Source organism: Dermacentor albipictus, chromosome 1 (assembly GCF_038994185.2).
Source record: "Dermacentor albipictus isolate Rhodes 1998 colony chromosome 1, USDA_Dalb.pri_finalv2, whole genome shotgun sequence".
In the NCBI taxonomy this organism is placed as follows: domain Eukaryota; kingdom Metazoa; phylum Arthropoda; class Arachnida; order Ixodida; family Ixodidae; genus Dermacentor; species Dermacentor albipictus.
In genome coordinates this window covers 499300683-499317929 of record NC_091821.1, presented here as the reverse complement: position 1 = coordinate 499317929, position 17247 = coordinate 499300683, and the positions used below count along the sequence as shown (strand labels likewise).

Below are 17247 nucleotides of genomic sequence, written 5' to 3'. Positions count from 1 at the left end.
TTCTCCCTCATCGACCTAAATCCACCTGAACCCTTCTTCATTCCCTTTAATCCACCCGAATCTACCATATTCCTCCCTAATGCACCTTCATCATCATCATCATCATGATGAAGGTGCATTAGGGAGGAATATGGAATTAACCCACCTTCATTCACCCTAATCCATTTTTCATCTACTTTAATCCGCCTTAGTTCATCTTAATCCAATCACTAATCAATTATTACTTAACTTTGATAATCAGTAATCCATCTCTTATACACGGCTGCACATGTTTTGGTTCACATCCAGCCTTCCTTCTGTCACGTGATATATTCTGTAGCTCACAACGCGACTTTGAAACAGAGATCTAAGGCTTTCGCTTAATGAGCCCCACACCAAGGGATATGCCACAAGCAATACTAGATCAGACGCATGAAGTAAAGCATCTCATGTGGCAGAAAAATTGTCTGGAGTATACAACTCGCCTCAAAGCTCCTTTTACATCAGTATGCCCCATTCATACGGCTTTAAGAAAAAACCAACGTGTTCACAAATGTTGCCTTCAGCATTATCCATGCTGTTATGAGCATTTCTCAAAATTTTTAACACCACTGGGGTGTGCAGCTGGCCCAAATTAACATGCCTCCACAGAATGCTGCGGCCTGTCCGTGGGAGCCCAGGAGAAAAAGCGTGTTGTGCACAGCAAGTGGGCGAGGAGAATCGAAGAGAAAAGCGCCACAAGGAGGAGAGTGACGCTACTTTCAAATTAGCAAGGAGCTTTAATACTGAAAAGTATTGAAAGACCCTCATGGTACCACTGCACGATTTTTCCCGTTGTATTATATTGCAATGTCTTTGGGATCGGCACACGAAAACGGTTACACACTAAATATTGTGGTTAGTTCCCAAAGAAAGCTAAATGTTTTAATAGGGTAGCTGTCAAACATTAATATTATTATAAACACGTATGCTTTCGGTACTCCTTGGCTACGCGGTCCTTACACGACTGCTGGTATTGCTATGGAATCGAACACTTTTTCATAATCAATGAGAGCCATGTAAACATTATATATATGCTTCATCTTTCCCAACTACTTGAGTGATGACATGGATGTTATATACAAAACATCCCTTCCCAGAGCCAGCATGTTTTCTGGATTGGTTAGGCACTGCCAAGATTCTGTTGGAAATAACCTTGGTGACTATAAGGTACAGTAACAAAAGAAGGCTTACAAGATGTCTTTCCAAACTTCTCAAAGCCATTTTTAAAACTGCAAGAAGTCCTGTAAACTGCTTTATGTGCTAAAATTGGCAGTGCATTAGGCGGACTTGACACCCGCTACAAGGCGTCTTCAGACATCAGAGAAAGTTGAAACACCTTTCAGGAGTACCGACATTGTATACATTGTCCTGTGTACATTCTAATGTGATCTCCACGATGTTTTGATAATCTTGTCGCGCATTCTAGATCATGCGTCAGTGCCGGAGAGCAGTAATGGCGGCACTTTATTATCCTTTGGTACCAAAACAGCTATTTTTTGTGAACTTTTCGTGACGCTTCCACTCATACTTCAAACGTCAAATTTTGCACGGAGGCTCCCCTATATCCGCACTATCCTAAATTGGGCTTTTTTACTGGGTTTAAAGTTTGTTGCAGTTGACCTTAAGGACTATCCCATATTTGTTCCTCCAATAGGAGCCTCGTGTTACTTTCCGTGCAGGTAATAAAAAGTCGTGTTTACAACAACCAACAAAATTAAACATGAATTTATTGAATAGAAACAGCACATCTCATGCAGCATCAATTGCAACATTATCTGAACATTCTATGTTACAAATGTTTATTATTACTATGTGTGTGACACAAGAGCACTATTCATATTTTCGCACACTATAAGTGAACAAGTGTTTGCAAAGCAAGTGGATATTGCACTGATAGAAAGAGCACTCAAACTTCCAATGAATGCGTTTAACATGATGATACTACAAAATGGTGATTGATACTGTGTGCTAACAATGATTAGCTCGCTGAGCAAGACATGCAAACTGAACGAGCAGAAACAATGTGGAGAAAATTATTAACAGCAATAGTAAAATTTTTAAAAATTCTATTAGTTATAGTGAAATGTTAAAACTAAAAAGCCCATTATGGTACAAATTGAGTGATGGCAGTGATATCTTCTTCCTGACGTCGCCATCTCCCTCTATGCTACTGATTGCACTAAAGTAACCACCAGTTTTAATAAAATGCTACAGCATGCATGCACTGCAGCACAGCAACAATGATGATAGTGTTTTAATCCCACTTTGCTCATACAATATAAGCAATCATTAGTCAACATTTCAGGAAAAATTGAAAAATGTGTTCACATTCATGATGACCCAGCGCGAGCACCGGCTTTCTCCAACAAAGGCAGCACAGCAAGTATGGTGAGTGCAACTTGGTGCACACTCTTCCAAGTTTTGGTAGATATTAATACTTTGTGAGGAAAAGCTTACGAATCAACTACAGAAATGCTTTTTCCAACTTGAAAAAAAAGAAAAAGATCAACAGCAAATGAACAAGGATCTTTTTTTACATTAGAACCTTGTTAATTCAAACTTGCTTAATTCGAATTCACAGACACTCGTGTCCTGTGAAAGTCCTATGCATTAGTACAGAGGAGGCTTTGGTATTGGTAGAACCACTGAAGACACGCAACGGTCAATTCCAGCAGGTTTGTTTTGGTGTCAAGCACCAATTATTGTCGAAAGCGAATGATGCACTGTGGAGGGCCACCTAACAAGATCCCCCTCCACTGGGTGTTAAAACGACCAGTCTGGAAAAAACTGCACCAGTGTTTCTGAATTTTACGAAACACACTGATCATCGTTCAGATCATGCAGAGCACTTTGACACTGGCACCAATGTGATTGCCACCATAGCATGGGGGCAGGGCTCATCTGATTGGCAGTCCTTACTGTCGCCACCGACAACATCAACAAGCAGTGATATTCTGGACACTGTCAAATGCCACCATGTTGGTTTCTTTGAACCAATAAGGCAAGGCGTAGCCATCCTGCGATTTTCTACAAGATGACAAGATGGCAAATTTGACAATATCTAACACAGCAGCCTCACGAGCCCTGTTTGCGGATAGCTTTGTCATCCGCATGTTGTCGGCGAAGCTGTCAGATGATGCCGGAGGACAACACTTTTGACCTCTGGCATCACATATTGGTTTGCATATTGGTTAGCATGCACAGTCGCTAACCAATATGTCTTACCTGAAATGGACTGTAAAATATTCAAAGAATCGAGTGCTCCGGAAGACATGTAATTTTAGCATATTTTATGTTGCATAGAGCCAGAAATTAAATCAAGTAGCCCTGCAGCATTTCAATATGTGCGGCACGCCACACAAATGCCTGCTGTTGGCAGCCACTGGAAACTTGCTAGATGCCATTATTGGTGTGACCAATCATAACTACCTCTGATATCAACGAACAGTCTTGCGCAAAAAATGTGGGAACATCTGCTAAAATATCCGTGGCTCAAGCATTTCACGTTTCTCGATGTAGTCAATCATGACTTGGCAAATGGAGCATGATGCAATTGCATATTGCTGGCAAAGTTGGCAGCCCATAAAATCAAGGGGCGGCTTGTGACAATATGCAACCTTCTTTTGTTGCACCTCCTGGCAGCAGAGCGGTGCACATGCAAGCTCGGCTTCTGCAGCTTGCTGGCCGACTGGACTGAAATTTGGATACAGTCACAGCAGGAACATTGACCACAGATAACATAGATGGAAAAAGTAGTTGAAAAATCTTTTTTGAGATAATGCCATGATCTAGACTTAGCATAGCGCCTTGGGTGTTGATTAAATCAAAATAATCACTTTGAAATAGTATAATCACTACTCACCAAACAGCTCTCTAAAGGCTGAGAAATGCCCTACCTTGGGAAATGCAACTGGTTACGTGCTTTATACAAAAATATTTGAGAAGCAGTACTTTGGTAGTCCATAGAATGGAACTGTTCCAACGGAGCACAGGGCAGTGGGCAGTGCTGTGAAAATGTCCGATTATTCGAGCGAGCCCAAAAACTCCTTTGGCTAGAGCAAGTTGTGCGTAAGCACTGTGATATCGAGTATTACCTATATGGCCCACACACCGTGGATGGGTGCGGGATCTTCCGCTAATTCGCATCGTGCATGATCGTGCCCTCGAATAACACACATCACTTTATTCGAACAGATTCGCGGCTGCTTGTGGAATTTCAATTAATGAGGTTCCATGCAAAAGCTGTTAATTATGTTGCACACACAATTTTACTCAAACTTAACTTCCAGATCACCTATTTCGAACAGGCAGTGTATGGGTTCATTCACCAAATGCTAGTTTAAGGAAATTTGATTAAATATACTGCCTTATCTATGGCGAGAGATGAGCCCGCTTTAAGCCACAGAAAGCCATCAGATGGGCACAGAAGCAGCACTTTTACAACATCTGCCAACAGAACAAAAACACCCTCAAATAAAAAGCGGCACAGCAAATGTGCTGGCTTCCTGTCACAGGCCACAGCATTCCAAGAGTTGACATCCCATACGGCAAACACAAGATGGTCAAGTCATGAACCACAGGGCAGTGACGGCAGTTTGGGTTGCCACTTGGTACACAAATGTTCCGAGGCCTCACTGCTGACTGTCACCAAAGGAATGTTGCTGTGATGACATTTAAGCTTGGCACAGCACGAAGGCAGGCAAGTGGTTATGTTTGTTGGCCGTCGTTCATGGGCGCAAGTGGTGGCACACTGACTATGATGATGGGGCGGGCGGCACTTTGGCAGATGGTGATGCAATACTGCCGCCTCCAACTGGCGTAGCAGTGGTGGTGGTCTCAAGGTCCAGTGCTCGCTCCAAGCGCCGCGACTCGGAGCGCAGCCGATCGGGCCGTTGAGCGACCGCATGCAGCGATCGCTCGAGCTCAGCACTGAGGCCATCACCCCGACCCTGCGCAGACAAGGGATAGGAAGAGATGCTGCTTCACTGTCGCGAATAACTGACGCTGACCACTGTTTGCGAGAACATTCCTCCACTCAGCACTAAACCCCGAGTGAAGAAAACAGATGCTAGCACCACCCGTAGATGCAAGCACCTTCCCACTTCCATGCGTGGGAAGGCCCATTTGCACAATTCATATTAAAGCTCTACAGAACAACCTTGAATGGGAGTGTATATCCCCTTTGTGAGAAGTCTCCCGTAGGGAAATTTGCAACGCTCAGACGGATTGAAAATGCACCTCAGCTAAGTGCATTTTCTACTTCAGCTAAGTTCTTCTTCAGCTAAGTTCTTCTTCAGCTAAGTGCAAATGATAAACTATGGTTTCTCATTTGGCACGGCCAATCGCTACATTAACTTAGGCCTGCAGGCTGTGGCAAAAAGCGAGCGCACTTGCTTGTCCTCGGTCAAGGCGTCGTCGTTGTCAGCAGCAGCAGCCTGGTATCCCATCGTAGCCAGGCTGCACAACCGGCGCATCCCCCTTGAGTGCCCGCACCAGGGCGACCACAAGCAGGACGAGAACCAGCACCGTCTCCATTGTGCACAGGCCAAGTACTGCTCGGAAGGCCTACACGCCCATTATGGTTAACTGTACTTAAGAGGATATATGCTTTAGGCAAATGCAACTGCTACAATAAATTTCGAATTGTAAGATTTATTATTTTTGTTGTTTTTGTTTCACTGATGGCTACTTATATTTACCGCAATTTGGCAAGCTATTCCTGCACTGGTGTTTCAATTAAGTAAAAGTCTTTGCACATTGTGTATAAGCACATGCAGGAGGCAACAAGAACCTGATTGAGAGCATAGTGCTTCCTGACAGACTTCATAGAGGTGTCGAGCGAAACAGATTTCTGCACCTTTTGTCTTTCTTTAGCATGAAACCTATGTACATCAACTAGAAGGAAGCTTCACGCCTCAATCTCGAAGCAAAGTGGGAAATTGAAAAGAAAAGACAACGGCAAAAAAGTCTGGGCATGCTAAGCATGAAGTGAAAGCTCAGAATTTTTTTTTTCTTCTCGCAGGAAACGCAAAGAAATGCAGCCTCGTTCTACCACAGTAGCACCTCGGAGGAGTTGTTGCTTTGCTACCAGTGGTCATCACGAAGTGCTGCTAGAGTAATTGATTTTCCTACGCTGCCAAAACAAACAGAACATATACAGTACAACATTCGCTGGCTTGCGATGATGCATGTGGATGCATCCAATGGCAAATTCATGCACTCGGCATAGCCCGACTCGCAACTCTGCTCAATGTTTTATAACATGTTGCACTTGTATAACAGAGCAAACGAAGGCCACTGTAGGTGATCGTGAGATACCGTCAAGGCTTCTTCGAAAACATATACTTCCAATGCTTGCTGGCATAGTTTTACCAGTCTTACCGTGAGCTAGCAGTCTGCTCATATTTCTTGATTTGATGAAGCACACAAACCTCAGTTTAAAGGAATCATTGACTTAACAAACTGTTTGTTTGAATAAACGACTGTTGAATCAAAAAGCATTTGGACATTATGACAAACTGAATAACCTATTTCAAAATGTTTAGACACTTTTTTGTTTCATTGAGAAATATATTATTGCCTAGTGTTTCATTTGACCACCTGGACCTTGATGTAGTAAATTTGTTCTGCATCTTGCCAAACAAAAAGCACTGTCTACTGCCTGCACCTCCTTTAAAATAATTTCCTCGTGAATATAAGGCAGAGTTACAGCTTTCCTCCTGGATTAGTATTCATGTCATGTGGTCGAAACTGACACCAACTTCTTCAAAGTAGAACTCGGACAATGAAGACATTTCGGATGATCCAAAACACCGAAAGCCCTATGTTTTGATCGATGAACATGAATGAGCCTGTGGGAAGATACAGATGTGTGCATGTTTATGCCCCAGTGTGAAACATTCTTCTTTTCTTTCTGCATGTGAAAGAGTGAGCAACGTTCGATGCAGGAAGAAGCCACCATCACATTGGCTTCACACAGTGGCTTCACATTGAAACAAATGCGGCAGCACACCTGACGTAGCAGGCGCTCAATGTTGTACAAGAGCAGGAAACAAACTACCCATGAACTAACAGAAGCGTTTTTCATTAAGAAACATAACGGTTCATGTGTCAGTCAGGAATCGCCAACCTTACATGATGCAGAATATCAGACTGATAAAATGTTATAGACAGCAGGTGCCCATTTGCAGTGTTTCAACTGACTTTTTTGCCTTTTCACTGTGTTGTGCCTAGATTTTTTGCTAATCTATGTAGATTTTTGTCGCTCGATTTACTTGTTTACTTTAACTGCGAGCGCTGCACAAGCAAGCAAACACAGTGTTGCCCTAAGTTAACAGAAACGGTTTATTTGCCTCCGGCAACACCCAGCACTGTAGAAACGCTGGATACCGGGGTGGAAAGGGAATCTAAGGGGCTTCTGCACCAAAGGCAAACAATACAGAAAAGGATGCCGCTAGCTCTGTGAGAGGAGGACTCCCCGTGATACACGGCTAGGGAAAAGTGCTCCCGCAGCTATGCTGCTTGTTGTCGCAGAAACCAAAGTGCCTCGAGTGGCCAGTCGCGTGGCAATTTTGTGTGTATTTGCAGGCTTCCTCCACGCACAAACAAAACAAAACACACTTATGTAGCACGTACCGAGCAACAGAAAAGCTGTGTTGCGGGTTTTTTATGTTGCTCTACCATTTTCTCATTGACACTTTTCATTGAATTATAATATTTGGTCCACAGCTACCTTAATTCTCCACAAGCAAAGTAAGAAGATACCTATAAAGAAAGGGGTCAGACAAGGAGACACACTCTCTCCAATGCTATTCACTGCGTGCTTGGAAGAATAGAAGGATCAACACAGCGAATATCTCAGGAACCTCAGGAATGCAGCAACAGCAGCAGCAGCAGCAGCAGCCGCCGCCGCCGCCGCCGCCTGGCTACGCCCACTGGGCAAAGGCCTCTCCCATGCTCCTCCAACAACCCCGGTCATGTACTAATTGTGGCCATGCCGTGCCTGCAAACTTCTTAATTTCATCCGCCCACCTCACTTTCTGCCACCCCCTGCTACGCTTCCCTTCTCTTAGAATCCAGTCTGTAACCCTTAATGACCATCGGTTATCTTCCCTCCTCATTACATGCCCTGCCCATGCCCATTTCTTTTTCTTGATTTCAACTAAGATGTCATTAACTCGCGTTTGTTTCCTCACCCAATCTTCTTATCTCTTAATCTTACACCCATCATTCTTCTTTCCATAGCTAACTGCGTTGTCCTCAATTTAAGTAGAACCCTTTCGTAAGACTCTAGGTTTCTGCCTCGTAGGTCAGTACTGGTAAAACATAGCTGTTATACACTTTTCTTTTGAGGAATGGCAACCTGCTGTTCATGATCTGAGAATGCCTGCCAAACGCATCCCAGCCCATTCTTATTCTTCTGATTATTTCAGTCACATGATCTGGATCCGCGGTCACCACCTGCCCTAAGTAGATGTATTCCCTTACCACTTCCAGTGCCTCACTACCTATCGTAAACTGCTGCTCTCTAGGGAGACAGTTAAACATTACTTTAGTTTTCTACAGATTAATTTTTAGACCCACTCTTCTGCTTTGCCTCTCCAGGTCAGTGAGCATGCATTGCAATTGGTCCCCGAGTTACTAAGCAAGGCAATATCATTAGCGAATCGCAAGTTAGTAATGTATTCTCCAATAACTTTTATCCCCAATTCTTCCCAATCCAGGTCTTTGAATACCTTCTGTAAACACGCTGTGAATAGCATTGGAGAGATCGTATCTCTCTGCCTGACACCCTTCTTTATTGGGATTTTGTTGCTTTCTTTATGGAGGACTATGGTGGCTGTGGAGCTGCTATAGATATCTTTCAGTATTTTTACATATGGCTCGTCTACACCCCGATTCCATAATGCCTGCATGACTGCTGAGGTTTTGACTGAATCAAACACTTTTTCATAATCAATGAAAGCTATATCTAAGGGTTGGTTATATTCCGCACATATCTCTATCACCTGACTAATAGTGTGAATACGGTCTATTGTTGAGTAGCCTTTATGGAATCCTGCCTGGTCCTTTGGTAGACAGAAGTCTAAGGTGTTCTCGATTCTATTTGAGATTACCTTAGTAAATACTTTGTAGGCAACGGACAGTAAGCTGATCGGTCTATAATTTTTCAAGTCCTTGGCGTCCCCTTTCTTATGGATTAAGATTATGTTGGCGTTCTTCCAAGATTCCGGTACGCTCGAGGTCATGAGGCATTGTGTATACAGGGTGGCCAGTTCTTCTAGAACAATGTGCCCACCATCATTCAGCAATTCACACTCAATCAGGTAATAGAGAAATGTGCGGAATATAACCAACCCTTATGTATAGCTTTTATTGATTACGAAAAAGCGTTTGATTCAGTCGAAACCTCAGCAGTCATGCAGGCATTATGGAATCGGGGTGTAGATGAGCCATATGTAAAAATACTGAAAGATATCTATAGCGTCTCCACAGCCACCATAGTCCTCCATAAAGAAAGCAAAAAATTCCCATTAAAGAAAGGTGTCAGGCAGGGAGATATAATCTCCCCAATGCTATTCACAGCCTGTTTACAGGAGGTATTCAGAGACCTGGAGTGGGAAGAATTGGGGATAAAAGTTAATGGAGAATACATTACTAACTTGCGATTCGCTGATGATATTGCCTTGCTTAGTAACTCGGGGGACCAATTGCAATGCATGCTCAGTGACCTGGAGAGGCAAAGCAGAAGGGTGGGTCTAAAAATTAATCTGTAGAAAACTAAAGTAATGTTTAACAGTCTCCCAAGAGAACAGCAGTTTACGATAGGTATTGAGGCACTGGAAGTGGTAAGGGAATACATCTATTTAGGGCAGGTAGTCACCGCAGATCCGGATCATGTGACTGAAATATCAGAAGAATAAGAATGGGCTGGGGTGCGTTTGGCAGGCATTCTCAAATCATGAACAGCAGGTTGCCATTATCCCTCAAGAGAAAAGTGTGTCCTACCAGTACCCACGTACGAAAAGGGTTCTACTTAAATTGAGGACGACGCAACGAGCTATGGAAAGAAGAATGATGGGTGTAACGTTAAGGTATAAGAAAAGAGCAGATTGGGTGAGGGAACAAATGCGAGTTAATGACGTCTTAGTTGAAATCAAGAAAAAGAAATGGGCAGGACATGTAATGAGGAGGGAAGATAACCGATGGTCATTAAGGGTTACAGACTGGATTCTAGGGAAGGGAAGCGTAGCAGGGGGTCGCAGAAAGTTAGGTGGGTGGAGGAGATTAAGAAGTTTGCAGGGACATCATCATCATCAGCCTGATTACACCAACTGCAGGGCAAAGGCCTCTCCCATACTTCTTCAACTACCCCTGTCATGTGGAAAATTTCATGGCACCAGGATTCGAACCACGGTCCTCTTGCACGTGAGGCAGATGCTCTACCTCTACGCCACCGCTGCCTGGTGGCGTAAGAAATTTACAGAAGAATAAAGAATAAAAATGGGTTGGAGCGCATTCAGCAGACATTGCCAGATCCAGACTGGAAGCTTACCATTATCATTAAAAAGAAAGGTGTACAATCAATGCATTCTACCGGTGCTGACATATGGGGCAGAAACTTAGGAGACTGACAAAGAAGCTCGAAAACAAGTTAAGGAACGTGCAAAGAGCGATGGAACGAACAAGGTTAGGCATAACGTTAAGAGACAGGAAGACAGTGGTGTGGATCAGAGAGCACATAGGGATAGCCAATATTCTAACTGACATTAAGAGAAAGAAATGGAGCTGGGCAGGTCATGTAATGCGTAGGTTAGATAACCGGTAGACCATTAGGGTTACAGAATGGGTGCCAAGAGAAGGGAAGCGCATTTGAGGTGGAGTGGCTAGGTGGGGTGATGAAATTAAGAAATTCGCAGGCGCTAGCTGGAATCGGTTGGCGCAGGTCAGGGTAATTGGAGATTGCCGGGAGAGGCCTTTATCCTGCAGTAGACATAAATTAGGCTAATGATGATGATGATGGTAATATTTGAGAAGGTGATAATTATTAAGACTAACTATGGAATTAGGCGGAATGCAAGAAATAATCTGAACATCGCCAGGCAACGGCAGACAAGATTACCTTGGTTCTGTCCAGCTACGTGCCATTTGCAGATACATTTATTTAAATCTCGGTGCATCATATAGTTCGGACACCCTGTATACAGTCAAATCTTGATACAGCTAACACACATATGAAAAATTATTGAATATTATGCAGTAAATATAAAATTTGGTTGCTCATGGTGTTTCAACATTTCCCTGCTATAACAAAAATGAAAAATGCGGGATCTGACAGAGTATCATTAGATTGAAGCAAAAATGACAATACAATCGAAGACTTATTTTTCAGTTGCCCAATCGTTCAAACCTCCATGCAAATGTTGACTTGCTTTGCAGCACTGCAACCAGACTAGAACAGAGAAAAAGAAAGCGAGTAACTGCGCAAAAGAACGGGACGTTCATACTGAGACAGACAAAGTACTGGTCTGTCTGAGTCGGAGAGACAGAGTTGGTGCTCTGTCTCAGTGCTTCATCTGTCTCAGTCCACACGTCCCGTTCTTTGGGCTGTTACTTGTATTTTGTTCAGACATGTACCAACCAGCACAACTTAGCACTTTATGGCTTACTAGAGCACCTGCATGAGCCCCAAATGTGTAGCACGGAACATGAAGTAAATGAAGCAGCTTCACCTAGGAACGAAACAGCACCCAAAGGCAGGATGTATAGTATAGATAAATAAATAGATGATGGACACAGTGCTGTGTGCATTGTGTACACTATAAGTCCCAACTTCTTGCATTGTTCGTATCCCTTCAATAGGAACCAACCAGCGCAGTTCAGCACACTCCAGCTTGACAGCTCCTGTGTTTCGAGTCCACACCGAGACAAACCGAATTTTAGACGTGCACGGTGTGACTCAGTCTTTTGTTCATGATCTACGCACCTGATGCTGCAAGCATGGCGACTGTGAGCAATGTTTATGACACGTCGATTTGGTACCAAATTGTAACTTTGACTGCCGACTGCTATGCAAGAGGCCCTGTTTAGGCCAAACAGCCAACAGGCACTATGGCTGTGACAAAATATGCCGATGGCAAGTGGCATGGCTGGTGACAAGCCATCGCTTGAAGCTCAACATTAATATTGTTACAGGAGGATAAAAGAAGAGAAAGGAAGAAGAAGATTGCAAGACGCTGGCTGCTGCGTGTTGTTGCTGGTCAGCCATCTTAACCACATCGATTCTGCTTGTATATATATTGTAAATACAGTCTGCCTATACTCTGAACATCCCCACAACATATTGATGGAGGTTCTGGGTACCACGGCTGGAAACGGAGCTCCGCAGTGGACGTTGCATCACCGTCCTCACCATGAATGATGGTGAGCAAGCGGGATCAACGTCGTTGCCGCCTCCAAAGTCACAGTTGCCAGTTACGTCACTGTCCCCTTTGGTTGTGGTTGTGCAACCCAAGGATCCTGGAACTTTCTGCGGGACCGATGGCGCTGACGTTGAAGAGTGGGTGGCGATGTGCGAACGCATGAATGGAATCAACAGATAGGACCCTACACTTACGCTAGCTAACCTGCTGTTCTACCTAAAAGGCACGGCAAAGGTGTGGTATGAAAACCACGAAGAGGAACTAACCAGCTGCGACCAATGCAAAGAGAAGTTAACAGAGTTGTTTGGCAAACTGGCCGGCTGTCAAATTGCTGCAAAGCAGAAACTGGCCTCCCATGCCCAATCCCCTATGGAGTCCTATGTCTCGAACATCCAGGACACGCTTTGTCGTAAAGCTGATCACGAAATGACAGAAGCTGAGTAGGTCGGGCACGTGCTCAAGGGAATTGCTGATGACGCCTTTAATCTGCTCATGTGCCAAAGCTGCTCTACAGTTGATGCTATCATCAAAGAGTGCAGATAATTCGAGCAGGCCAGAAGCCGATGCGTTTTGCAACCATTTGCCAGACTTCCCAATACTGCCGCAACATCGACGGGTAAAGATTCACCCGCACAGCAGCATGTGTCGCAATCAGAGGACATGGTGTGAATCGTTCAACGTGAACTGGACACGATGGTGCCTGCAGTTTTCTGTTCACACAGCCCTGATGCTACCCCTTCTTCAGTTCCCCTCGTAAAAGCCATCGTTCTCCAGGTACTTGAACAGATTGGCCTACATTCTGTCTGTGCTGTCACCAACCCCAAAGCCAACAACGCCCTTCTACTATTTTCGCTACACCCCGACGCGTCTCTCTGCGTTATCGCAACCTGAATGAGTGGAGAAGTGCAGACTACCAGCCGATGTGTTTCACCTGTCGACGCATTGGTCATGTCGCCCGATACTGTCGCAACTCGTGGCCCTCAACACCTTGCATGCCGACCAACCTGAGCAGTTTTGATGGACATACCCGCAACGTTTCGCCCATCGACGAGTCTAACAGCGCCGACAACTCTGCTAAGGACACGTGGTACAGTCGCTCACCATCGCCATGTGAACACCAGTCTCGTTCACAGCAAACACGTCGCCCATCTTCCTGTTCGCCGCAGCCACGTTGCCTTTTGTCCCCTGTAGCTTTTGGCTGCACCCTTTCGGAAAACTAAGAAATGCAGCCCTCGGAGATCATGCTACATTGCCTACTACTGCAGCAAATCGTCTGTCTGTGCCCACAAAGAGAAGTGTCATTGATGCTAAAATAGACGGCGTACCAGTGCAAGCCCTCGTTGACACTGGAGCCCACGTTTCTGTGACGAGTGCTAGCCTAGTAGATGTTTAAAGAAGGTCCTAACCTCAGCAGCTGCACAAGTGCTTCGTGTGGCCAACGACAGCATGCTGGTTGTTGCTGGAATGTGTACTGTGCGTTTAAGTATAGCTGGCCGCCCTACTACTGTTCTTTGCTGTGGTCAACAACTGCCCTCATGATGTTATCCTTGGATTGGACTTTTTATCCAATCATTCCGCTCTCATCGACTGCGCAACCAGCGTTCTTCAGTTGGAACTGCCTCAACTCACCGATGTTCCGAGCACCGCCACACTGCATTTGTGCTCGCTTCAAGATGTGCGTCTGTCACCCGAGGCAGTCACTTACGTCATTTTGACCGCACAGCCACAGGTTCCCGACAGTCAATATGTGCTTCGTACCATCGTCGACGTGCTTTTAAACCGGAATGTTGCTCTTCCGTATACACTGGTGACGGTTACTAATAATGGCGTCATTCTTCCACTTCTGAATTTCAGCCTGTGCCCTCAAGTGCTTCCGGCCGGCATGTTCTTGGCCAGCGCTTCTAGTACTTCCGAATTTGACATTGAGAGTCTGAATGCCGAGTGGTTTCTTAGTGTGAATTGCAGCTCACAGCTCTAGTTCCTTAACGGATGACCTCGCGAAGATGACTGCACCTCACCTCACCTCTGCGCAGGCCACTGACATACGTCTCCTGCTTGAATCATCCAGTGACAACTTTGATTTCGGCAACAGGCCTTTAGGCCAAGCATCTGTTGTTCACCACCGTATAAACACTGGAGACACGAATACTATTAGCTGGCGTCCCTATCGTGTATCGCATACTGAACACAGAGTCATCTAGTCAGAAGTAGAGAAAATGCTCCGCAAACGGGTCACTGAATCATCACCTAGACCTTGAGCTTCGCCTGACATCCTTGTGAAAAAAAAAAAAAAAAAAACACGGTACCTCGTGTTTTTGTGTCGACTATCGCCACTTAAATAAGATCACGAGAAAGAATGTCTACCCAGCACCACGCATCGATGACCCCTTAGAGTGCTTGCAAGGAGCTAAATACTTCTTGTCCATTGATCTTCGATCTGGCTACTGGCAGATTTCAGTTGATGAAATGGACCACGAGAAGACGGCCTTAATCATGCCTAATAATTTATATCAGTTCAAAGTCATGCCTTTCGGCCTATGCAATGCTCCAGCGACATTTGAACGCATGACGGACTTTCTTCTTTGAGGCTACAAATGGACCACCTGTCTTCGTTATCTTGACGACGTTATTGTTTTTTCTCCCACGTTCAGCAGCTAGCTTACCTGACTTGCTGCAATTCTTGGTCTTCCAAAAAGCCCACCTCCAATTGAACTACACGAAATGTCAACTCGGGTACCATCAGATTACAGTGTTGGGACATCGACGCATCCGGTGTACAACCAGATCCGGAAAAAGTTCTCGCCGTTCGCAGTTTCCCTGTGCCACATTTTGCTTCTGACATGCGCTGCTTCGTCAGCCTGTGGCCTTACTTTTGCTGTTTCGTCAAAAACTTCGCTGATGCTGCTCGGCCTTTGACCAATCTTCTAAAGAAGAACACGTCATTCACATAGGGCCCTGAGCAAGCTCATGCGTTTGCCGCTCTCATCAGGTTTTTGACCACCCCTCCCATACTTGCCTACTTTGATCCATCTGCACTGACCGAAGTCCACACTGACGCAAGCGGCCACAGCATCGAAGCTGTTCTCACCCAACATCAGAATGGTACCGAGTGCGTGATAGCTTATGCCGGCCGCCTGCTGTCACCTTCAGAGAAAAATTACTCCTTCACCGAGTGGGAGCGTTTGGCTTTAGTTTGGGCTGTCGCCAAGTTCCTGCCAAATTTGTACGGCCACACGTTTTCAGTCGTTACAGACCACCACGCCTTCTGTTGGCTGTCTTCCCTCCGGGACCCGACAGGATGGCTTGGTCGCTGGTCTTTGCGGTTCCAGGATTTTTCATTTATTGTCAATTACAAGTCTGGACATCTGCACAAGGAGGCTGACTGCCTCTCTCGTCACCGTGTGGATCCTCCTGATCTTGTTGCACATAATCCGGTGACCTGCATGACGGCTTTTACTGACATGACCAACATGCGTGCTAAAAAACAATGTGACAAATCCTTACAGCCCATCATTGCCGGAGTGCAATCTGGCAGCAACGACAGCACGTGCTGCATGTTTGTGCTGCATGGCGGCACCTCTACCGCCGCGATATTAACCCCGACGGCCCTTAGTTTCTCCTTGTCCTTCCTCATCATCTGCAATCCATCGTTCTTGAACAACTTCACGATGCACCGATGGCAGGATGCCTTGGAGTTTCGCATACATATGACAGCGTACGCCGCCGGTCCTTCTGGCCAGGTCTCTACCGCTCTGTGTGTCGTAACTTGCGAATTGTATTAGCGCCGGAAAAAACCTCCCCTGGCACCTGTCGGACGACTCCATCCAATCGGAGTTCCCTCTGAACTTTTCTTTCATGTAGGCCTTGACCTGCTTGGCCCTTTTCCAACAACAACTAGGGGGAATAAGTGGATCGTCGTCGCTACCGATTACGTGACATGCTATGCGATAACAAAGGCGTTGCCGACTAGTTGCAGAACTGACGGCGCGGATTTTCTCCTCCACGATATTATTCTCCACCACGGTGCACCTGGACACCTGGACAGTTACAGACTGTGGCTGCTCATTCTTGTCTGGAGTTGTCGACGACCTTCTCCACTTGTGTGCCACTGAGCCCAAGCTGTCCACCGCCTACCACTCACAAATGAACGGTCTTATCGAACGTCTCAACCGAACACTCACAGAGATGCTGTCAATGTACATCTCCAACAATCACCGTGACTGGGACGCCACATTGGCCTACCTGACATTCACATATAACTCGTCCCGACATAACACTGCAGGATATTCACCCTTTCATCTTTTGTATGGCCGTGACTTCACATTGCCGTTTGACACCATCCTACCTTCTGTGCCACGTGTTGCAACTGAGTACGCTCGTACATCCCCGTAACAATATAGTCGTGCCAGCAGACCTCATAGGTGATTGAGCATGAGATCACACGCACGGTTTGGTACACATGCGGCTTCGTCCATGTCTATAAAAATGGTCGGCAACTGTACTTATAACAAGCACAACTTGGAGAAAGAAAAACTTTACTCCATGTTGAAATAGAACATTCTGGACATTCTTGTGCGTTTAGGCCTGCAGCTTGGCTTGGTTGGACTGTAGCCAATAATAGACAATATGGTTGTGTGTTAGCGACGGTGGAAAGTATCTGTACATAGATTACTGTTCACTCGCCAGGTATTTGCGTGGAAAATCCCAACGGGCTGTCAAAATATGCAAGCGCTTGTTTGATGGCCCCTTGGAGGCTTGCATTTCTGTCAAGTAATCACTATTTGTTTTTACATAGACATTTGAG

At 45.2% G+C, this 17247-nt stretch overlaps 1 protein-coding gene across 5 annotated transcripts in view; it reads right to left on the bottom strand.

Moving 5' to 3' along the window:
* Window positions 1-1728: 1728 nt before the first annotated feature.
* Window positions 1729-17247, bottom strand: part of LOC135920358 (rootletin-like) — a 380210-nt gene continuing 364691 nt past the window's right edge. For 3 of the 5 annotated variants that reach the window (XM_065454609.2, XM_065454610.2, XM_065454613.2), the window contains one exon: window positions 1729-4970. In XM_065454609.2, the coding sequence (XP_065310681.1) occupies window positions 4776-4970 (195 nt within the window). In that variant the 3' untranslated portion in view covers window positions 1729-4775. Of the gene's footprint in view, window positions 4971-5411; window positions 5587-17247 lie in introns of all 5 variants that reach the window. The other 2 variants (XM_065454611.2, XM_065454612.2) reach the window with 2 other exon arrangements.